General features: G+C 43.4%; 2 protein-coding genes across 4 annotated transcripts in view; one reads left to right on the top strand and one right to left on the bottom strand.

Annotated features, from left to right (window-relative positions):
* The first annotated feature begins 13 nt into the window (after window positions 1-13).
* CCZ1 (CCZ1 homolog, vacuolar protein trafficking and biogenesis associated) lies at window positions 14-21,078 on the top strand. 2 transcript variants are annotated; one of them, XM_030846125.3, is made up of 15 exons: window positions 15-206; window positions 1,187-1,284; window positions 1,376-1,469; window positions 1,751-1,828; window positions 2,239-2,286; window positions 2,871-2,954; window positions 4,015-4,190; window positions 8,304-8,385; window positions 10,592-10,653; window positions 10,954-11,065; window positions 12,155-12,188; window positions 12,834-12,951; window positions 19,070-19,228; window positions 19,514-19,641; window positions 20,727-21,077. In XM_030846125.3, the coding sequence occupies exons 1-15, from the start codon at window positions 93-95 to the stop codon at window positions 20,780-20,782; spliced, it is 1,443 nt and encodes a 480-aa protein (XP_030701985.1). In that variant the 5' UTR covers window positions 15-92; the 3' UTR covers window positions 20,783-21,077. The 2 variants fall into 2 exon arrangements, with proteins under 2 accessions (XP_030701986.1, XP_030701985.1); XM_030846126.3 differs by lacking the exon at window positions 1,751-1,828 and having other exon boundaries at window positions 14-206; window positions 20,727-21,078.
* Window positions 21,079-22,948: 1,870 nt separating this feature from the next.
* The window catches only part of RSPH10B (radial spoke head 10 homolog B), a 39,703-nt gene continuing 38,183 nt past the window's right edge, over window positions 22,949-24,468 (bottom strand). For both annotated transcript variants that reach the window (XM_030846121.2, XM_030846120.2), the window contains exon 20: window positions 22,949-23,229. In XM_030846121.2, the coding sequence (XP_030701981.1) occupies window positions 23,055-23,229 (175 nt within the window). In that variant the 3' untranslated portion in view covers window positions 22,949-23,054. The remainder of the gene's footprint in view (window positions 23,230-24,468) is intronic.

The following is a 24,468-nucleotide window of genomic DNA, read 5'->3' as shown; positions in this document are numbered from 1 at the left end:
CGACGGCGAGCGAGGCGGAAGTGCGGTCTCCTCGCGGCAGCTGTATTTGGGCGGGCAGAGGGAGGCTCCCGAGGCTGGGGGGCCGGGCCGGGATGGCGGCAGCGGCGGCCGGGGCAGGAGCTGGGGCGGCCCAGGAGAAGCAGTTCCCGCCGGCGCTACTGAGCTTCTTCATCTACAACCCGCGCTTCGGGCCGCGCGAGGGAGAGGTAAGCGGAGCGGGGCCGCGCGCGGGCGTCCGTAAGCGGCCGAGGAGGGCGTGGGGCGGCCGTACGGCGTCGGGCCCGAGCAGCCGCAGGGTGCGCCGGGGCGTCGGCCCCGGCCCTCCCGGAGCCGGGCAGCACCTGTCACCCTGCCCTCGTCGAGCGGCATTTACCGGGCTGCTTTGTGCCAGGTGTGTGCCCGGGCCAGGGGCTACGGCGGGGGCCACACAACGCGGGCAGCGTCTGTTCTAGGTCCTGACTCAAAGCCTGTGGATTGAGTGAAGGTTCGTCAGGCTAATCACTCCACACAGGTGGAGTCTCTCTTCTCTGCATCAATCCTGGGTGATTAAAGTTGAGTTTACGTCTTTGTTGCTAGAAGTCCCCGCCTAGAAGCGTGGAACAGGAGTGGGAGACTGTAGTCCTTTAAATGCAGGTTTGGGGGATCTTGCGGAAAGTTTTTTTTTCCAAATTAATAAATTAAATCGGATGGGGGCGGGTGGTTTTTTTTAATGGTTATTTTTTAAGGTGGGGACGGTAATTTCCTCAACGGATGTCCGGCGGTAGGTTGTGTTGGCAGGAAATCACGGTCCTTTTAAAGGCTGTCAGTCCAAATGCCTGTGAACCTGCTGGGTTTAATTTGTGGGGAGGTGTTAAGTCTGTGCACCTGCACACAAGCTTATTTCTTAACAAGCGTTGGTGTATTACAAATCAGCCTGAGGAAAGAAATCCAAAGACTGAGTTTTCAGAATAGTTGTCTAATGCTATTTCAGATGGCGTATGATTTACTGAATATCACAATTACCTTCAGGCAGGTGGGCGTTGTTTACGCCGTGAGAAGATAATTTTTGTTTTTCTAAAAAAGGGTCCTTTGTTTTGCCAGCTAACGTGTATGGCATGCGAGGTTGACAGTAAACGTAGCACTTTCAACAGCTAAGACAGAAAAAATGCTTATGTCAGTGTTGTGATTCTGTTTCTTCATGCTTTAGGAGGAGAATAAAATTTTGTTTTACTATCCAAATGAAGTAGAAAAGAATGAAAAAATTAGAAATGTCGGATTATGTGAAGCTATTGTACAGTTTACAAGGTAATACTTTTCAATGTGCTTTTGCAGAGTTCAGTGAATTCTTAAAACTTATGCTGGAGAATTGTCCCTAACATTCTTTTAACCTTTTTAGGACCTTTAGTCCATCAAAACCTGCAAAATCTTTACATACACAGAAGAACAGACAGTTCTTCAACGAACCAGAAGAAAATTTCTGGATGGTCATGGTATTTACATACACAGTACACCTTTTTGAATTTGTATTATAAAGTGATGGGTGATCTTTACTGTTAGGAATTCAGGAAAGTCCTCTAGTTAGTGCATCTGAGGAGAGTTACAGTAGGGTTGGTGGCAGTTTAAAAATCAGACTCCTGTTTGGTGTATTTGTTACTGGGGCTCTTTTAAGAAGTTTTGGGTTGGGACATGTCCAAGTTTTTTAATTTAGGGGAAAATTTAAAACACATATAGTTGATAACATTGTGTAATTTCAGTTGATCAAACTTTGTAGGTTGTTAGGAATCCCATAATTGAAAAGCAAAGTAAGGATGGAAAACCAGTTGTCGAATACCAAGAGGAGGAGTTGCTGGTAATGTGTCATTTTTTATTTCATATTTTTAGAAAAAAATTTGTTAGTATCTTGAGTGACTTATTTTTTCAGATTTAAGCTATGTCACTTCTGCAGAAGTTTCTCAGGGTACACACAGCAAAATTTTATGCTTATCATTTCCATTAGCACAATCTTATAAAAGTGTGTATGTACCGTCTCTTACGAATGCCTTCTACTGATCATCTGTGTTTAAAGCCCTCCTAAAAATTGGGCTTACTGGTTCGTAATTGAATTTAAATACCTCTTATTTTCAGCACACAACTACTATAGGACCAAGTTTATGAGCATTGTATTGCTTTGCCAAGAGTCACTGTACCTTTGCTATGCAATAGACTTCTTTTGCTTTCCCTTAAATTAAGATCTGTGCCATGTCTTTGTGTTGTTTGTAGGACAAGGTTTATAGTTCGGTGCTCCAGCAGTGCTACAGCATGTACAAGGTAAGCGTGACATGCTTTCTGAATTGAGAGTCTAGCCAGTTACCCCAGTTTACATGGGATGTTTAAAATAATTCTTAACTCTTTACATGACTGCGAGGTGACTATGTGTCCATTGTAGGGGGAGGAAATAATGGGGCCTTTGAAACAGTATTGAGGTTTATGCGTGCATGTACTCAGTACTGAGCCCTTCTCTCTTCCCAGACTTCTGCTAGGAGTATATCTGCATTAGTGAACAGTAGAGTCCATGTTCTTGAGGAAAGTACGTAGTGCAGGTATTTGCATGATTGAAGGATCTGGCAAGATTATTTATGTAAACTGAAACTTAGGTGTGAGTTCAGGTTTCAAAAAAAAAATGCCCAAAACAGTTAGGTGATTTTATAAAATTTACAGTATCACTTAACAGTGTTTTGGTATTTTGTGACTTATAACTCAGGCTTTCTCATGTAAATATTTTCTATATTCAAAAGGAATTGGGGGATGAAATTAGTGGAATTAATGTAAAAGGAAAAGAAGAACTTGTTATATTGGGAAATTGAAGGACATAAGAAATTGACTTTTTTTTTTTAAATCTTTTACACCATTAGCTTTTTAATGGTACATTTCTGAGAGCCATGGAAGATGGAGGTGTCAAGCTCTTAAAAGAAAGATTAGAGAAATTCTTCCATCGGGTAAATATTTTGAATTTTATTTGTAATCTTGGTAGTTGTCCAAACAGACTGTTAGAGAGTGACACAGACAGGTTTGTTTCTCACATACAAAAAAAATCTAGAAGTTGGAAATGGCAAAGAGCCTCAGGCATAGTGTGACAAGATCACACCAGTGAGGAGACTCATTAGATTTGCACTCTTGAATCAGAACTTCTTGACATGTGTACACAGCTCCTTAAAGCATCTTGGAGATGTCTTTCGGCTTCATCCTTGTCCCACCTGTGTCTGTCCCTGTGGGCTTACTCAAAAGCAAACTTCCTGTGTGGTGGATCGGTTAATTAGCAAAATCTCACATTCTTACAGATCAATTATGTTCACTAAACAGGCATAATCTGTATTGACTCAAGGTGAAGCCTGTGGCTGTGACACAGGCTTTCTTCCCTTAGTGGTGATTAGTGTGATTTTTCTTTCCCAGCTGATGGGAATGTGTCTACACAGTTGCCATTCTCCTTCAATGTAAATTTTGCGTATTTGACCTTCCCCGGTCAAATCCAGTTTATCTTAGAGAAATGACTCTCAATTTATCTTTCTCCCTACACTACCTTTGATGTCTATTTTTGAATTATTTTGTTTTTATGAAGTACTTTTCTTTCTTGTTTCTTCACTTTAATGACCACAGTTATTCACTCTGACTGTCCCCTCTTCCTCTTCTTGTCTTAATTTCCCTCCTGTCCATCAACACTGACTGTATGCCCTTCCAGTGTGATTTTAGTATAAGATGGCCCATGATATCATGTGTGGAGGTCAGTCTAATCTGAGGAGCACTGATATGAAGACTTCAGCGCTTCAAAGAGAGATAGCACAATGCTGAATGAACACTACTTATGTTTGAACTTAATTTTTTGAAATTGGTACTGATTTCAAATCCAGTTCCCTGTGGCTCACCTCCGTGTTGGTCTTGGCAGTGTGCTGTTTGCTAGCATGTAATTGTACCATAAATTAAGACTAATTATTTTCAGTTGTCAGAGTACTGGCTTCAATATACTATTAGTAACTTGTATGCCTTATTTTTTTCCTACAGTATTTGCAAACTTTGCATTTGCAGTCATGCGATCTACTTGACATTTTTGGCGGGATCAGCTTCTTCCCATTGGATAAAATGACTTATTTGAAAATCCAGTCCTTTATTAATAGAATGGAAGAAAGCCTGAGTATAGTCAAGTACACTGCCTTTCTCTATAACGATCAACTTATCTGGTAGGTGTACCCTACGGCTTGGTGTATAGAAGAAGAAAGTCTTTTAGGATCATAAAAAATAGCAGTGACTCCGTTGATACCATGTTGTCAAACTGGAAGTAATAGCTGGTGGTGGGTGGAGGCGTAGGTGCGTCTTTTTAGATATTGTTAAAATAAGGCAGTGACTGTTTAAACCAAAATTAGGGTAATTTTGTTTAAAATTACCACGCAGGGGAGTTTAAAACTGGTTCCACGGAAGATAGAGAAAATGTTAGGTTGAAGAATCCTTTTTTTTTTAAATTAATTTATTTATTTATATTTGGCTGCATTGGGTCTTTGTTGCTGCGCACAGGCTTTCTCTAGTTGTGGCGAGTGGGGCTACTCATCGCGCAGTGGGGGCTACTCATTTCAGTGCGCAGGCTTCTCATTGCGGTGGCTTCTCTTGTGGATAATGGGTTCTAGGCACACGGGCTCAGTAGTTATGGCTCGCGGGCTCTAGAGCGCAGGCTCAGTAGTTGTAAAGCACAGGCTCAGGCTTAGTTGCTCTGCGGCATGTGACATCTTCCCGGACCAGGGCTGGAACCCGTGTCCCCTGCATTGGCAGGCGGATTCTTAGCCACTGTGCCATCAGGGAAGCCCCATAATTTTCATACTTCCTTTTAAGGAAGCTAGTTTTTAAAAAATATCCAACAAGTTATAAGTGCTATAAAACCAGGAAGTAACCCACTGTCATCAAACTGTGTTTGCGTCCTGTAGTAGGGACAAATACATAATTTCTTTGATGAAAGCATTGATACTCAAGAAGCAAACGTAAACTGTTACTAAAAGCTTTCAACTCCCGAACACGGAACTCTGGAAGAGCTGTGTGAACGTGCCTGAGACCGCGGGGAGAGGTCCCTGAAGACTTGAGTGAGAGCCAGCCTGTCTGTTCACAGCTGACAGTGGTCTGCCTGCGATGAGCCGCTGAGGTTCACGGGGGAGCAGCCAGCTGAAAGCCCTCCGGCAGCTGCTCAAGTGCATTCGGTTTTTGTGTTTGTATCTTCTGGCATGTTGTTTGTGCTCCGAGAACGTTGATGGTGAGCTCAAAGCAGATGGTAGGAAATACCTTAGAGTTCTGTTTGGACCGTGTTGCCTCTAACTCGTGGATTTGGTTTTAGCAGCGGCTGTGAAAGGATTTAGCAGTGGCTCCTCCTCTGTTGGGAGGAGGGTGTCAGTTGACTCGCCCAGTGTTTTTGGCCTGTTTTTTTTTTTTGTGGTACGCGGGCCTCTCACTGTAGTGGCCTCTCCCGTTGCGGAGCACAGGCTCCGGACGCACAGGCTCAACGGCCATGGCTCACGGGCCCAGCCGCTCCGCTGCATGTGGGATCTTCCCGGACCGGGGCACGAACCCATGTCCCCTGCATCGGCAGGCAGACTCTCAACCACTGCACCACCAGGGAAGCCCAAGGGGTGAATGCTTTTATGAATAAATGCCTTAGCTATTTCTTAAGTTAATCAAAGTTGACCAGACTCTTTGATCTTGGCTAGATTATTTTACATTCAACACTTGACAGTGACATAGTCTGTATTATAGACTAAACTGATCCTACCTTGAAGGATTATGTCGAATGATGGCCACTTCATTCTCGGTAACGCTCCCGCTGAAAGAGATTCTCGAATAACTTGGCATCCCCACCAGAAACAGAGTTGGTGGGCTCTGGAGAAGTGCATAGATCCCGGACCACGGCTGTGCGCAGCTCACAGCGCTGGAGTTGAGGCTTCACTCAGAGCAGGTGTGGAGGTCTTAGAGCAAAACAGGTGAAGCCCATTTAGCATTTAAGTAAAAACAAGGCATAGATTCATAAAACAGAAAGAAAAATCAGTCTTGAGAAAGTAGTAGCATCTCAGGCACACAAATAAATCAGTTGAGCAGAAGAATAATTTTTCTTTTTTTTAAATCATTCATATCAAATGACTATTTGAGAAACTTTTGAGAACATCTGTGCTTCTGAGCACCCGTAGGCTGTTTCCTGTTTTTTTGTTTTTTTTTTCTGTTTCCTGTTTGATGTGAGCCATTGACAGAGTTCTGAATCATGTGGACCTGTCAGTACAGGGTTTTGTTTGCTTTTATTTGTTTACTTGTGCTAAGAAAGGAACTCTTGTTTTTTTGGGTTTTTTGTTTGTTTGTTTGTTTTTACTTTTTATTTTGAGATTATTGAAGATTGGCATGAAGTCGTAACAACTTTTCTCCAGCGGTAACATCCGGCATAATTATAACACAGTATTACTTCATTTACTTTTGTTGGGGAGCAGGAGTTGGGATGGGGGTGGCAGGTACTGGGAAGAGGGTTGCTACAGTCGGAGCTCGTGGACGTTCCACAACCCGGCAGGCCTCCCCATAGGCAGAGTGGGAACCGCCTACTTGCTGCTTCATGCTTTGAACAGCTGGCTGCGACTTATTTTCCTTATAAATTTTCTACCCAGAAAACCAGCATCAAATTACTTAATGCCTAGCATTAAATCTTAAGTGCAATAATAAATGCAAAGCCCTAAGCACAGCGCACATAGTAAGTAGTTAAGAAGTGTCTTCCGTTTCCTTTTATAGGGTGTTTTCTGCTCAGTGTCTCTGGTCTGGGGCAGTACTGTCCAATAAGCATATGATGCAGGCCACAAATGTCGTTTTAAGTTTTCTAGTAGCCACAATAAAATAAAAAGAAACTGGAGAAATCAATTTTAACAATATATTTTTTTACCCCAATATATCTCAAATATTTTTTCAACATGTAAACAATATAAAAAATTATTAACGAGCTACTCTTTCTGTGCTCAGTCCTAAAAGTCCAGTGTGTATTTTACACTCATCTCCACCAGCCGCATTTCAGGTGTTCAATAGCCAGATGTACCCAGTAGCTACCGTTTCCGGAAGCGCAACTCTGGAAGCAATTGCCCAGAGCATGATTCTTTACATGCTGTCTGCTGCTTACCGTTAGCAAGCTCTCTCCACCAGGATTTATGTCTTGAATGGAAAGGAACATCCAGAGCCTGTTTTGTGTCTTGCTCTTTCTTTCCTCAGTTATTTCCACAAAAGAAAAGAGTGGGGGACCTTCTGTGTGTTTGATCTGAAAGGTCCATCTGCCCGGTCGGCTGCCGGTTACTCTCAGAATTCGTGTTGTCACAGGCCAAGCGCTGACAGGTCTCAGCTGTTTCTGTTTTGGCCTCACCTTTGGACCCGGGACTTCGTTCTGCTTGGCAGGAAGCTTCAAACCTGCTTCAGGGTGTTTGGCCCCTTTAGAGTTTTAGCTGTGGACAGACATTCTGAAAATGGGAGAGGAGAGGTGGTGTAGGAGGAGGCGGAGATAAGACAAATGGGAGGAGTTCAGGGAAGCGGGCCGGGTTTCTGTGCCGAGCTGGGCTGGACTTCTAACATAACCTGCGATTCCACTGGGAAAGAAGACAGAGCCCCTGGAACGTGGTGCAGAGGCTTGGTTTATATCTAGTTAGACTTCCTCAAGGATTTTTTCAATTATCTTGAATAGAAAAAAACCCCCAGATACAGACTCATTGTCTGTTTATATCCTTATCTGAAAAACCGGTTTCAGGTAGAGTCCAACAACACCTGCTAGTTTCTCAGTACTTTTCCAGGTGCCAGATTGGATGGTTTGCCCAAAAGTTTGTTTCTTTCTCTTCCCACTTTTTGCCTACACTGAATTGAGAGAATTAAAATCCAAATACATTTCTGAGACATAGCGTTTTGAGTTCCCCGTCTACAGCATAGCAGTATGTTCAGGATGCGGGGTGAAAGAAAGTGGCCTTACCATGTAACCCAGAAAGTGGACAGAAACCTGCTACCTCAAGGGGAGCTGCTAATGCTCCCTGGATAATCCCACGTGGTAGGCAAATCAAATCTGCTGTGACTTTTTACTTCAAATGGCATATAAAATGCAGGACTATGTAGTAGTAGCCTTTAGCAGGTCAGGGTAGAGTTCTAGTGCTGGACTCAAGTTTAATTCATTCCATTCTTGAGCTTTCCATCAAGGAAAGGGCTTCTTGATATCATGCAAAAAAAAGAGAGAGAGATGAACTTTTATCACAGAGCAATGGAAAGACAGAAGACCAATTCCAGACTTTTAACACAGTGCTTTTCTGATGTTTCAGGAGTGGATTAGAACAAGATGACATGAGAATTTTATACAAATACCTCACCACATCTCTATTTCCAAGGCATATCGAACCTGAGGTATGATGGGGTACTAATCTCTAGATAAATAGATAGATGGATAAATATATAGACAGACATATATATACACACACACACACACATACACAGATTTGGGGGTGGAGTAACTTGGTGGGTGGGGCAGTTCTGATCTGTATTTTACATTATTAGTGTGATGTTTAGTCGTGTAGCTGTCCGTTGGTATCCATGGGGGATTGCTCCCAGGACCCCCCAGATACCCAGATCCACACACGTATGCTCAAGTCCCTTATATAAAATGGCATAGTATTTGCATGTAACCTACACACATCCTCCCTTACACTTTGAATTGTCTTTAGTTTATTATAATACCTAATAAAATTGAACAAAAAACACCTAATACAATGCAAATGCTATGTAAATAGTTGCCAGTGTGTGGAAAATTCAAGTTTTGCTTTTTGGAACTTTCAAAAGAAATATTTGCCCCAAATATTTTCAACATGCGGTTGGTTGAATCCACAAATGTGGAATCTGCAGATGTGGAAACCTCAGATATGGAAGGCCAACTGTATATATTTAGCGTGTGTCACTTAGCACAGAAAACCACGTATGTCAGCTTTTCTTCATTTTGTTACGTTCAAATGCAATTGCAAAGCTATGTTTTTAAGGGGAGCAATTCATTGAGTAGAGGAAAAACTGGATTTTTAGGTCGGGTTCTGGGAACTCTGAAAATGCCAGGGATCTTGGACAAAACAGTGGTTAATTCTGTGGTCTTTTCACGTACAAACATGAGATCTGATTTTGAGTTGATTTTATACTTCCCGCCTGGCTTTTCCATTCTGACAATTTCTCAGTTTTCTGCAGAGAACTGTAAATAATACTGCAGTGTTTTCCGCAAAGTATCTTTTCTTAGCTTTAGTTAGGTTGGAAGTGAAAAGTGTTCGTAAACCATAACATCATCATTTTGACCCAGGAGCGCATACACGCACCCTCTCCCTCGCTCTGTTTTTTAAGGCCATGACCTGAAACAACAGGAAAAAAGTCTCTTTGATAAGAAATCTCAAGGTTTTGAGAAGGACCTGGTCCTGCACTTTGCTCCTTTCTGGGTAGTTTGAATACAGTGGCTAACGTTTCTGGAGTGTGTACCATACGCCAGATACGGTGTAAGTGCCCAGCACACTTGCATTATCTCATGACATCCTGACAGCCGTCCTGAAAGCCGGGTACCTTATCTCCATCTTACAGATAGGAGACCCAGGCCTGGGGGGCTTACGTGATTTAGCCCCATGTCACCCAGCTAGTAAGTGACGGAGCCAGGACTTGATCTCGGGGTCTGACTAATGCTAAAGCACCTGCTTCCAACCACACCCTCAGAAGGATCCTTCAGGAGGCTTTCCCATGGTGGACAGTGCTGTTGCAACAGCAGAACACTCTGTTGGTGCTTTATTATATGTCTAAAGAGCCAGGCTTATAAAATAGGAATGTACGACGTGGCAGTGAGGACATGGATATGTGAGGACTTCTCTCGCTACAGGCTGCACGTGTGAGAGCTGTGCATTTTCACTATTGGATTTACTGTTTTTCAATCTTTCATTTTCAGTTACATGCTAGAATTTTATATAGACTAGAAGAACATCAAGAAGTTTTAGAAGAATAATAAGTTTTAGCTAATGTGACTATTAGACTTGGAATTTTTTTCCATTTCCTATGCATATTGAAGTAGTGTATCTTCAGCAGAAGAAACCAGGAATGGGTTACAAATATAGATCTATGAGGAGGCACCATGTCATGGCTGAAGGCAGGGACTTTCAGGTCACACAGGCTTGTGTTTGATGCCTGGCCCCTCCACTCAGGGGCTGGGTGTGCTGGTGAACTTCTTCAAACTTGTTTCCATTTCTAGAAAATAGGAAGACGGCATTCCCCATAGGGGTGATATGAGATGAAATTATGTAATTTATGTCATCGCCTAGCACGTATTAACCACATGGGAGATTTCAATTGCTGTAAAAGGAACAAAATCAGTATGTGGAATTTAGGGCACAGTGAAGTTATGATAGTTCTGTTTAAAACCAGTGAGTTCTTTCTGTACCTCTGTAATCCCCCCTCCTTTTTTTTTGGTGGAGAGGAATGTGGAAAATTGATATAGAAAAATGGCATGGAGCCAACTAGTAAATATAAATGCTGTTTTTCAAAGTTTTGAATATAGGAAATCTAATAAGTCATTTGTCAACATTAAATTTGTTTACAGTTGGCGGGAAGGGATTCTCCAATAAGGGCAGAAATGCCCGGAAATCTTCAACACTATGGAAGGTAGGACTTCTGTCCTTTGATAGACAGTATTGGATTTTATTATCTTTTTTGGTAAAGATAAAATCATGAACACTGAATTACCTTTGTGCTACTCTAGTGACAATAATCAACAAAGGAAATTCTTTTGTTTCCAATGAATTAAAACGATTACTTTTTTGTATTCTGATCTGATGTTTTCTAAGTAATGTCTAGCTTCCCAAAAAGGCCGTATATTAACACCCTTATAGGAATGCACTGTTGATATATTCCTGTTTATAATCTGCCTAATTGAATCAAGCCATCTCTGTGCTTCCTTTTCAGATTTCTCACTGGACCCTTGAATCTGAATGATCCAGAAGCAAAATGCAGATTCCCCAAAATTTTTGTAAATACAGACGACACATATGAAGCTCTGCATTTAATTGTTTATAAGGTAACAGTGGCCTTTCTCTCCAGGGTTACAGATGATACTAAAGTAAATCTTTCTTGCACGGGTACACTAGTCGGTGCGCAGACCTCACGTTTCTTGGAACAGGTGTCACAAGTTCTGATTATTGTAAAACTCAAAATGGGTGCTTTCTGGAGTAAGAGGGTTACTTTCAGTCCCCATTAAACAATAGTTCTGTGATTAGCAAGAGTCACTGTCTGAGGCTGTGACTCAGATTTTTCAAGTCCTGCACGCGGACAGATCAGAGGCCGTCAAGGCCGGTGTTGCCTGTTGTTCGATGCCTGCCCACACTCCAGTGGATTCTGCCTTCGCTCTGATTTTAAAGCTGTGGACTTGCTAATTCCATAAGGATAGTCTGAGTTTCTGTCAGGATATTATCTTGTAAGGATGTATATTTATGTTAGGTTGGGTTTATTTATTTACTTATCTTTGGCTGCGTTGGGTCTTTGTTGCTGCGCGCAAGCTTTCTCCAGTTGCGGCGAGTGGGGGGCTACTCTTCGTTGCGGTGCGCGGGCTTCTCATTGCGGTGGCTTCGCTTGTTGTGGAACACGGGCTCTAGGTGCGAGGGCAGTAGTTGTGGAACACGGGCTCAGTAGTTGTGGCTCGTGGGCTGTAGAGCGCAAGCTTAGTAGTTGTGGTGCACGGGCCTAGTTGCTCCGCGACATGTGGGATCTTCCCGGACCAGGGCTGGAACCCGTGTCCCCTGCATTGGCAGGTGGATTCTTAACCACTGCACCACCAGGGAAGCCCCATGTTTTGGTTTCTTGTTAGAGCATTTTAAATCATCTCATTTCCCTTATAAATAGTTCATTTTGTGTCTCTAACTAATAAGGACCTCTGTTTTAACATCACCACCTGCCATTATCACACTGGACCAAAACAACGTTAATAACTTCCTTAATACCATCTATTATCCACACCCTATCCAGATTTCTCCAGTTGACTAAAAAAGTCTTTATAAAGTTGATATATTTAAATAAAGATTTAAACAAGACCACTGCATTTGATTATTTAAGTCTTCTTTTTTGGTACCATTATCTAATCTTTGGTTTCTTTTCTCCCCTCCCCCCGCAGGCCATGAGTGCAGCTGTGTGCTTTATGATCGACGGTAGGTACACACCTGTATCTGATTTCACCTGATGAGCTAAGCCTTTTCTCTTTACACTTTGCTGTGGTCTGTCCCTAAATGATAAACAGGTTGTCGTAGCAACAGGGAGGCTGTATTAAGCCTCCATCTGGGGCCTCTGCCATCTTAACCAGCTATTTCTAATATCGTTAAAGTCCCAGCTTTCTTGCTTCTCAGCAGTAGGACCTGGGCACCTTTCTGTGCCTTCCTGCCCGTGAAACGATTACGGGAGTACCCATCTCAAAGGGGGCTTTAGGATTAAATGAGGGAATATTTGTAAAGCGCCAACAGTGCCTGGCCTGTGAGTGCTGTGTAGTGTTTGTTAAATAAATATTTGACCTTCCTAGGTCTACTGGGGGTAGGCAGTCAATTTACTACCCCGCAGGGAGTGCTTCAGTCAACATTCACAGTGAGATAGTTCTTTGCCTCTTTCTCATCTTAAATATGACTAATTCTGGCTCCTCTGTTTCTCTTCTATTTGGGAGGGGAGGGGGACCTGATCATTTAATTATTTTCCAGATCAGTACAGTTTTCATTTGAATGTTGTTGTTAAGATGGTAAAATGAAAATTGACCTTTTTAACACAGTGTCCTCACACTCACTGGTGTTTCTTGAATTACTTGTTAGCTTCTATCCAGCCTACATTGGACTTTTGCCGAAGACTGGACAGCATTGTTGGGCCCCAGCTTACAGTGCTGGCATCTGACATTTGTGAGCAGTTTAACATCAACAAAAGAATATCTGGGTTTGTACTTTGCTTTGTGTTTGCTTCAAGCATTTAACTGGCTTTGGAAGAATAAGGGTGGTTTTTGCTTAGAACATGGATGGTGTTAAGGTTCGTATAATCTCTGAATCCAGAGAACAAATGTGTTGTTTGGTCCTGTCTGCAAAGCTTCCTAGGGAGCTGTTCGTGAGTTTTTCTGCCCCACAATGGTGGTCGGGGCTGGGTCTTCTCTTAATGCATCCCCTCAGCCCTCCCCAGTGGTGGTATGAACATGTGGGGTTAGGTGGTCTGCCTGTGGTCTTGGCCTTGTGAGTTCACTTCACATCCCACATGACCCGCCCAGGCTGTGAAATCCACACTGGCAGAGGTAATCAGCAGGGTTTTGCTTTGCATAGACGGAAAGCACTTTGCCTCTTGTGCAGAAGTGTTCCTGGTGAGGTTGCCTGTGACGTAAGCCAGTAGGCGTTGGTGCTGAGTCTGGCGTCTTGAAAGGCTCTAGACTGAGTATCAGGAGACTCGAGGTTAAACTCACCTTGGTTCTAAAAACACCCTGAAAAGTCACTGAACCTCTTTCTACTCTTTTCTCAGTGCAAAGTCAAATGACTGTAAAGTGTGTAGATGGAAAGTACTTTAAGGAATAAAAGGCTTCTTTATATGGCCTTCCCATGTGTTTGAGAATTTACTAAAGTGCTGTGAATTTATATATAACCTTGTGCTCGTCGTGATCATATGTTGTATGTATGTGGTCTTACATAAGCACCAGCCCACAGAGAGGTCCCACACGGGCTCCAGGTGAAAGCACGGGTAGGTTTTGTATCTGCAAGTGGATTTTTACTGCTGACAGCTTACGTAGTTTTAGAAAAGATACAGCCAAGGAATGAAAGTGCCTGACCAACTTACATCTTGACGGTGCTGTTTAATCTAATTTTTTGACCATGAACCTGCCAGATTTTCAATTTTGAAGGAAGCATGTGCCTTAAATCTGTGTTGGATCGTGCAGGTTATGAGTGGAGAATGATCAAGCGCAGTTACTTACGTCCCCAAACCCTTGGGAGAGGACTGGGCATTTTAACTGCTCTGCCTGTGCTTTCGGCAGATATGGTGAATATCAGGTAACTCACTGACACATATCCGGAGGTAAACTTGCTGTCTAGTACCTTCTATTTTACACATCAGGTTAACCCTCTTGGGGATTGTACAGAAGAAAGGAGATGGCCTTGGATATTAATTATCCTATCATTAGACAGCAGTTTTCTCTCCGATATTTTATTACGAAAATTTTCAAACATAGGAAGGTTGAAAAAATTGTACAGTGGATACACATATACCCCCACTTAGATTCTTCTATCGGCATTTTGCCACGTATGTTTGGGCACAAATCTGTCAATTCCTGTCGACAGGACTGTTAGGAGAATCACTGCACAGTACCATTAGCCCCTGGAGGATAGGGTACCTGGCAAACGTGATGGTAAAATAAGTGCCACACAATTTAGGGGTGTGCCCAATAACAGGAATTCTAGGAACGTAGTTGTTCTTGTCTTTGAAACCGTGACCTGAAGATGGCTCTCGATGCATCTGAGATGTTATATGTAAGGAGCTTTGATTGCCAAACCGTAAGCATCAACTGACTAAAGATAAAAGCTTTTGAGTACAAAAGATAATGTAGTTTTCTTCCAGAAATCCTTCTGACCCAAATCAAGCCATTTTATATGCCAATTCTGGGACCTCCATAAGTCATATCCCAGAGAAATTAGAGGCAGCCCTGAGGGAGGAAAGACCCCAGCCAGCAGCATGTCAGGGGCATTGTTGGGGGGCAGAGGAGGCTATGTTAGCCAGCCGTCCTGATCCCAGAGACCAGCTCAAGGGCCTCTGTTCTCTCGGCTGCAGCCCCCACTAGAAAGTGCCCACGGGGCTGTGTGCCAGTGTTTAGCGTTGAGTCCAGATTTATAAACTGCATCTCTTAACGTTCCTTTTTTTTTTTTTGCGGTACGCGGGTCTCTCACTGCTGTGGCCTCTCCCGTTGCGGAGCACAGGCTCCGGACGTGCAGGCCCAGTGGCCATGGCTCACAGGCCCAGCCGCTCCGCGGCATGCGGGATCCTCCCGGACCGGGGCACGAACCCGTGTCCCCTGCATCGGCAGGAGGACTCAACCACTGCGCCACCAGGGAAACCCTTAACGTTCCTTATGAAATTGGGGTCAGCCCTTTAAAGAATGGTGTGAAGTAGGTTTGTTTGGTGATTGGTTTCTATTCCTTTGTGGGCCACCTCAGTTTTTTTCTCCTCTAGAACTTAAAATTCTATTTTTTTTTCTTTTTTTGAGAGTAATTTATGTCCTTAATTTTTAAAGGATTCCAAAATAGAAATATGGGATATCTTATTTGGCTTCTGTCTTTCTGGACTTGTACACGCATATAAACACAGTGACATACACACATGGTGTTTTTTACACATGGACTTTTGAAAATATATCATGCTGTAAATCTGCAGCTTTAAATAAATAAATATATATATGGTATGAGCATCAGTTTAAACCAATAAATACAGACCTACCTCATTCTCTTTAATGGCTTCATAGTATTTAATAGGAAAGGTGTGTTTTATTTGCTTAATCGTTCTCCCATTTAATGGTTAGGGCTGGTTATGGCTGTTAGTATTACAAACAGTTCTGTATTGAACAGTCTGGTACTTAAACACCCAATTATCTCCTCAAGAGAAATCCCTAGGATTGAGCTCTGGGGCAAAGGAAATGCACATTTACCATGCGGCTTGGCTCCCGCAAGGATGGAGCCATCTTCCCCTCCCGCCAGTGCCACCAGCTCCTGTTCTCCATGCTCTCGCACTTTGACAGTGACACTGAGGTTGGGCATCTCCTCGTCTGTTTATGGGCATTTCTGTCTCCTCCACAAATTGTCGCCGTCCTCTGGCTCTTTCCATTGAAGTGCTTTGTCTTTTTTCTTTTACATCAGTACTCCTAATGTAATACCCTTGTCATGTTGCATCCTCTCTCCTTTATATTTAGTCAGTTTTATTAATCATTGCCTTTGGATTTGTCTTCAGTGGCACACTTGGGGCTTTCCACCCCAATATTGTAAAAATGTCCCATTTTTATCTCTGGTACATTCCTGGCTTTATTTTCTGTGTTAAATCTCTAATTCACCTAGAATTTTTAAGGGCTTGCAGGAGGGCTGTAACTTAAAGTTTTCCCCCAAATCGATGGTTTTCTGAATCTGAGACTTCAGTTTTTGTTTCTTTCACACACCCCTATTCGCTGGCCAATTCTAATATTAAATTTGAAAAGGCAGGAAGGAGGAGGAGGATGTAGAAAGTTATTAGGAAAGGAGCCTCTTTCCTGTGAGCAATTTTTTTTGGTAATCCTTTTTTATCAGTCTTCTTGAATATATGTGTAAAGTAGCCCAGTTGCCTAGGAGGCTGACTGCGCTGGATTCCTCCCACAAGTGAGCAGTGTAACCATTAGCAGTAAGGGTTGGTTATGATCAGACCCCGGATCGGACATGGGGAGGAGCCGGACGAAGGCGAGATGGGAAGAATTGGCCCCGGCTGTGGTCAGTAGTGTTTAATGGTGGAGCGCGGTGGAGGAAGTCTTCTTTGCCTTAAGTTTGGTCCGATTAGTGAGGAATGGCCAGTAGCCATATCCACCTAGAAATCGTCTATCTGGCAACTCTCAGCTCTCTGGAACACAGCCCAGAACAGATGAAAACCACAGCTGGGCCCTGTTCCCAGCCAGCTGCCCAAGTCCACAGGCGAAACTGCGAGCAGTTACGTGTGCGCTGAACATCTGGTCATTTCCTCCCCTGGTTCACAGCTCACAGTAACCTTTCCAGGTAGGCTTTGGAAGTGTGGGAAGGTTTTCACATAACTGGTCCTTAAACATGTAATCTCTGGCATCTCAGTAAAATTGATGCTCTTTACTCATGGGAGATATCCCTGTGACCTCTTTTTTTATATATAAATTTATTTTATTTTTGGCTGCATGGGGTCTTCGTTGTGGTGCGCGGGCTTCTCATCACGGTGGCTTCTCTTGTTGAGGAGCACGGGCGCTAGGCGTATGCGCTTCAGTAGTTGTGGCACATGGGCTCAGTAGTTGTGGCTCACAGGCTCTGGGCGCAGGCTCAGCAGTTGCAGTGCACGGGCTTAGTTGCTCTGCAGCGTGTGGAATCGTCCCAGACCACGGCTTGAACCCGTGTCCCCTGCATTGGCAGGCGGATTCTTAACCACTGTGCCACCAGGGAAACCCTGCTATTTTTAATGTGAGCAGATCTTGTTATCTTTTCTCATTTTTATTTTTATTTTTTTAATTAATTTTTTTTGGCTGCGTTGGGTCTTTGTTGCTGCATGCGGGCTTTCTCTAGCTGTGGCAGCGGGGGCTACTCTTAGTTGTGGTGCGCGGGCTTCTCATTGCAGTGGCTTCTCTTGTTGCAGAGCATGGGCTCTAGGCACGCGGGCTCAGTAGTTGTGGCTCACGGGCTCTAGAGCACAGGCTCAGTAGTTGTGGCACACGGGCTTAGTTGCTCCGTGGCATGTGGGATCTTCCCGGACCAGGGCTGGAACCCGTGTCCCCCTGCATTGGCAGGCGGATTCTTAACCACTGCACCACCAGGGAATCCCCGCTATTTTTAATGTGAGCAGATCTTGTTTTCTTTTATTAACAGTACATTGCAGGTAACTGTTTTCTATTTTCGTTTTTACATCATCCTTCATGGTGGGTGGAGCGGAAAGAGGCCACATTTGCCCCTGTCCTAACTACCTAAATAACGTCTCCCATGTGAATGTCCATGTGGGATTACAAAAGGAAGAATTCCGATCTTCTTAGAAGAGTGTTGTACATGTTATAAATGAGAGAAAGAGGAACGCCACAGTGTTAGACAAGTAACCAGAACTTTAAGCCTGATCGAAGGTCATGGAAGTTAGTCTGTCCAAACAACGAAATTTACAACTCTTTCCAAACTTCTTTTAAAATTTTCATCTTTCCAGAAAATTTTTCTTGTAGTTATACTTGCTTTTCTTAGATTTAGGGGCCTACTCAAAACAAATTCTGGTTTTATAAGAATTCTGTTTTCATTTTCCTGGGAACTAATTGTCCACATTCTTTCTCGCCTAGAGGTAGGGTATCACAGTAGTAACCACTTCCCCGGAGGCCGGATTTCCGGCACCCTCAGCCCCCCAGTGCGTGGCTGCTGCCCCTGTAGTAAGCAGAGAAGGCTTCTGGCCCCCAGTGGCAGGGCTGCCCAGGCTCTCACGCAGACCCCCAATTGTGAATTTAAGGCACAGTGAGAGGGGAGGGAGGGGAGGCCCCTGAGAGCCGAGTGGCCCAGCTGTCAGGGTGGCTCCCCGAAGGGTCTCAGACTCTGACCCGGGAGACAGCAAAGTAGCATTGCCCAGTCATCCAGAATAATGAAAGGGTAAATCCCAATTAAATACTTCAGAGGAGGTTCATACGTTTTAGAATGATCTCTGAGTAGGATGATGAAAGCTTTGTTACTTACAGTGCTAAGCTTCCGTTCTGTGGCAGTTTACATACATGCAGCTGTGGGATAAATGAGATGTACGGGGGTCAGCAACCTTTTTCTGCGAAGGGCCAAACAGTAAGTACTTCAGGCTTTGTGGGCCGTGTATGTTCCAAGTACTCAACTATCCTTTAAGCGTGAGAGCAGCTGTAACGATACATAGGCATATGGGTGTCCCAGTAAAACTTTATTTAGAAAAACAGGGCCTGGTTTGGTCCCAGAGCCATGGTTTGCTGATCCCTTCACTGGAAGGGTAAGTGGCCTGCATTGATTTACTTTGTGTTTTGTTTTTTAAGTGAACAGATAACTGAGTGACTGCTGTTTATAAAACACTGTACTTGAAAAAAAAAAAATCATCACATAATGGTTAAAATATTTGTGGTTTTAAACGTACATACTTGAGCTCGCTGGGAAATTCAGTCATTTTGAATACCTCACGGATATCAGATAAGTTACTGCCGAATGTTACGTCTTAACTGAGGTTCTTGATTTGAAGGCCCAGCCATTGAAAATACCACCTTAGCCATTCCACATTTAGAGTTTTTACAGTGTAGTTGTACATTTGGGTAATTGTTCTTTCAGAAAGTTACCACCTCCATAACATGTTTTCACAGGTCTGAAAAAGAACCCCAGTTTAAGTTTATCTACTTCAACCATATGAATTTAGCAGAAAAAAGTACAATTCACATGAGGAAAACACCCAGTGTGTCACTTACGTCTGTTCATCCAGATTTAATGAAGATTCTGGGTGACATCAACAGTGATTTTACAAGGTAATTCTAACCACCTCACCAGTTAGGCGTCCAGTTTCTAATAAGAGGACATTAAAGGAATCATCTTCAAAAACCGAGTGACCCCAGGCCCCTTCAGAGGTCTTGACTACCTCCCTGGGCACCAGTTCCAAACATCATTAAGCCCAGAAGGGGCTGGTCACTCACAGGGGACTCCCTGAACTTTTCAAATGGCTCAAGTTTCCTGTTTCTTGTTTTAGAATGTTTTTCACAATCCAGCTGTATATATAAAATAAACAATTGCGTTTTGAAACTCTTTTCTTACAGAGTGGATGAAGATGAAGAAATCATCGTGAAAGCAATGAGTGATTATTGGGTTGTTGGGAAAAAGTCTGACCAGCGGGAGCTGTATGTTATTTTGAATCAAAAAAATGCAAACCTCATTGAAGTAAATGGTAAATAGGGTTTGGTATTTGAGCAGAATTTTAGTGCTACTGATATTTAAAAACTATCTTTTCAGTGTACTAAGGACATGCTAAATAGAACAAATCATGACTTGAGGTTTTAAGCAGATGCCCCTGTTGCTTAAAAGAAATCATCATTTGGTCTATTCAGGAGTGGGACAGTGGGGCGTGCACCCTAAGTGTCCACTGTAAGGATAATCAGGTGTGAGGTTTCTTCTGCAGACATCTTCTGGGGTGTATTACATTTTTCTCTTGATACCAATACTTGTATTAATAGTCTATGCATTAGAAACAACCTCAGGGAATACATGCCTAATTTATTTATTTATGGCTGCGTTGGGTCTTCGTTGCTGCGCGCGGGCTTTCTCTAGTTGTGGCGAGTGGGGGCTACTCTTTGTTGCCGTGTGCAGGCTTCTCATTGGAGTGGCTACTCTTGTTGCAGAGCACAGGCTCTAGGCGCGTGGGCTTCAGTAGTTGTGGCACACAGGCTCAGTAGTTACAGCTTGCAGGCTTTAGAAGAGCACAGGCTCAGTAGTTGTGGCACACGGGCTTAGTTGCTCCGCGGCATGTGGGATCTTCCCGGACCAGGGCTGGAACCCATGTCCCCTGCATTGGCAGGCGGATTCTTAACCACTGCGCCACCAGGGAAGCCCCTACGTGCCTCATTTAAAACAGGAATTGAGTAAAGTCCAGATAATGACGCCACTGTTGCAGAGCTCCCGATCCACAATTCAGGGCTGCAGCTAGAGTTTCTGTGTTTTTGAATCAGATTCCTCAAGATTTTAGAAGTTGTGCTCCTCACGCCCCAACCCGCGGGTGTCTTAGACACTTTGGGTTTGAGCTGTCTCAGGCCCAAAGAAGCAATGTTACATAGTGTTAAAGTCTCCTGTACGTCAGGTCCTTTTTTCTTTCTCTCGACTTAACATTTCTTATTAAGGCTTCTGAGATTTAAGGTCAAAATTAATGCAGACCTTTATTTATGACCAACTTTACTCCAGGGAATTTAAGGTACTGATATATAACCTTTTAAGTGAGAATTTCTATACCTTACTCACCGTTTTCTATTCTTTTTGCAGAAGAGGTCAAGAAGCTTTGTGCGACGCAGTTCAATAACATATTCTTCTTGGATTGACTGACAAGGGCTCACCGAAACATCTTTTAAAAAAACAGCTCAGCAAGCATTTTGTTTACCTTTGCAGGTTATTGGTCATATTATTGACTGGATTAATGACAATAGTAAAGCAATACTTGCTTTGAAGAATCAAATTTCTACTCAGCCTGATGATCCCCTGAGGTTTTTAGATTTTGAATATTTATGTGGAATTAAAGGTAGCCAGCTACATCTCTTTCATTCCATTCTTTTGACATTATGTGACTATTTTACTGGAAAATAAGACTAATAAATTGTTAAAGTTTTTAAAATTCTGGTCTTGCATTGAGTCTCTCTGGTTGCTTGTTTGTAGACCGCACCAGCCATGGGTCCCTGGTTCATCCTCAGGAATAGTCTAGCAGCGAAAGGTGCTCAGAGTTCGGATTCCTTCCCTGGTCCCTAGGCCTGACGTGGTAAACTATGAGGCATTTGCCCAAAGTAATTGCTGGACTTGGTTTTTATCTTGAGCAATAATGGGATTTTTAGATCACAAATAAACATCAGACAAAGAACTTAATGCAAGTGCCCCCGTGTGCTCCAAACATAAAGCCACGTAGAACTCCCAGACGGGCACAGCCCCACCTGCATGCTCACAACTGAGATTCAGCCTGGCAGGATTTGATTTAACTTTTGGTGGACTGGACATCCCGGAGTTTGGTTGAAAACTAGCCAGGCATGGTCTGGAAAAACCGGTACCAACCCGGCCCTAATAGGAGCTCTCCACGGTCCTCTGCACCCAGCCTGTGAGTTAGGGTGGAGCAGGGAAATGACTTCTCATCTATTTGCAGTTATTTTCATTGTCACCCGCTAACTCACAATCTCCCTTATGATTTCCTCTTACCCCGTGAGATACTTAAAATGGTATGTTTTAGTTTCCAGTGATCTCAGGCTTTCTTTACTGTGTGTTTATTGCTGACTTAGTAATCGCAGCAAAAATAGATCATGGTCTCTGATGTATTATTTGAAGTTGTTGCAGTTTTCAACCTAAAACGTAGTCACTGTTTTTGTCAGTGTTTATTCTCTGTTGCATCCTGGTTGCTAACTCTGTGTTAGTTCCAACTTTGTAGTTTGGTTGGTAAAACTACCTGTATCCTTACTACGTGTGTGTCTTCCTGATCTGTTTCTTCCCTCACAGTAGTATTCCCTGTAATTCTCTCTGCTCTTGCAAGGCTAGTATGTGCGATGTATGTGAGTAATGTGTCGCTTTGGTTGTTGGTCCTTTTATTGTTATCTTTATTTTTATCTGTATCATGCAGATGTTTGCTTTAAATTCTGTTCTGTCCTTAATATTGCTTGTTATTCCAGTCATCTTGTTTAGATTGTCCTGGTACATCTTTTTCTATATCTTTATTTTCATCCTTTCTATCTGGTTTTGTTTAAGATGTTTGCCTTGTAAAGAATAACATTGAAGTGAATTTCTGTTTTTTTTAAACCCAATCTAATTATTTATGGGATTTTGAAGGGGAGGAAAAGGTGAGTTAACCTGTTTACTTGGTGATGACGGGTAGATTTGTACTTTCCCTGCCATCTTTTGCGTTTTCTGTTTCCATCCTTTTTTCCAACTTTATGTCAGATGATAGTATCCTTCCTTTTTGCTAGTTTGGAAGCTTTAGATTGTATTTTTATGCTTTTGGTGGTTACTCTTATATTTAACACAACTATTAGCTGTAACACTTTCCTAACAGACTTAAAGTATTCACTTAACTGCTGACTGCACACCTGGCTCTTTATCCTACATTGTTTGGCCTTTTGTCCATGCAGTGCTGTTTGCGATGCTGTGGGAATGGCTGGGAAAGGACCAGGGAAGAGGCCATGAAAGAGGCAGCATGTGAAGGACAGGTAGGATGTGGGCACAGGGCGGTTACAAGGGGCAAAGGAGGTGTGCCAGGCTCAGGGGAGGAAGGCCTAAAGAAACGTTTAAACAACTTCACTCCCCACTGGTTTTATCAGATTCTAAATTTAATCATCCGTTTTATACTTGGATTTAAAAAAAAAACAATGAATACACACTCATTTAATACCCACATCTGTGTATTTTCATTCAGCTCAGTTGTCAAAACGCAGGCATTTCAGTGATCCAACCATATTAGAAACCCAAAACCCAGTGGGCCCAGGTAGTGGTATTTCAAGAAACACTTAGACAAGAAGTAAAACACACGTAATTTTATTGGGTAGGAAATTTGTTACAGGCTTTGGTTCTAAATTCCCTTCACACCTGCTTGTTCTCGTGGCTCATTTACAAACCCAGTGATGTCTACTTTTTCTTTTTCTTATTTGCAATGGATTTGCTGGACTGGGACACCACTGTGTCGTCTTTCAGGAGGCTCGGCATGAAATTCAAGGATGTGGCATGCACTGGTTCCTTGATCACAGTGATGGCGACCTCACACTCTTGCCTTTTGGTCTCTTCCTCTCTCAAGCTGTTCAGCCTAACAAGAAGCAAACACAAGAAAGTATCTTTTTTTTTTTTTTTTTTTGCGGTACGCGGGCCTCTCACTGCTGTGGCCTCTCCCGTTGCGGAGCACAGGCTCCGGACGCGCAGGCTCAGCGGCCATGGCTCACGGGCCCAGCCGCTCCGCGGCATGTGGGATCTTCCCGGACCGGGGCACGAACCCACGTCCCCTGCATCGGCAGGCGGACTCTCAGCCACTGCGCCACCAGGGAAGCCCGATATCTTTTTTTGTCTTTGAAATTTCAAAACCGGTTTTTATGTGGTGTAAAGTAGTCCATACCTGGATCTCAACAGTTTCTGTGAACAGAACTAAACTGTCATCACTTTGCCTGAAATAAAAAGTGGTGCAATAGCTAGATAGTTTAAGACAGAGTTTTCACACATCTAAGGTGACTTGTGACACACTTGTCTCTGAAGCAACTTAGCTAGTAAGTAGCCTTTTAAAATACTGTTGTAAAAAAATAAAATACTGTTGTAGCCGTTTTCCCTAAGTCTAATGCTCTCTTCCACAGACCAATGGGCTTGAGATGCCCTTTACAGAGGTCAGACATTTGCACTTGGGACTGACCTGTCTGCATGGAACTAAGCCTGGACAGTGGTTCTAGAAAGGTAAGTGTGCGGCCTCTGCTAGGTGCTCACCACGCACCAAGCATTGTTCTCGATGCTTCACAAACACTAGCTCACTCAGTCCTCACAACAGTCCTACAAGGTATCACCTCCACCTTAAAGATGCAGAAACAGGCACACAGGGACAGACCTCACCAAGGTCACCCAGGTGATATAAGTGATGGGGCTGGGATATGAACCTGGGCAGTCTGGATCTATGTCACGCTGCCTCCTCGTGGATGCCTGGGGATGCCTTAGACAACCAGGACAGAACTGGTGGCTACGGGTTCCCAGCTGCACATGAGGACGTGCCGCCCTTCGGAAGGCGGAGACTTTTTTTTTTAAATATATATTTTTAGATTATTTTATTCATTTTTTTTTTGGCTGCATTGGGTATTCGTTGCTGCATGCGGGCTTTCTCTAGTTGCCGCAAGCAGGGGCTACTCTTCATTGTGGTGCACAGGCCTCTCGTTGCAGTGGCTTCTCTTGTTGCGGAGCATGGGCTCTAGGCGTGTGGGCTTCATTAGTTGTGGCACACAGCCTCAGTAGTTGTGGCTCGCGGGCTCAGTAGTTGTGCCTCGTGGGCTCTAGAGTGCAGGCTCAGTAGTTG

Source organism: Globicephala melas, chromosome 15 (assembly GCF_963455315.2).
Source record: "Globicephala melas chromosome 15, mGloMel1.2, whole genome shotgun sequence".
Classification (NCBI taxonomy): Eukaryota; Metazoa; Chordata; class Mammalia; order Artiodactyla; family Delphinidae; genus Globicephala; species Globicephala melas.
This window is presented reverse-complemented; position numbering and strand designations above follow the sequence as displayed.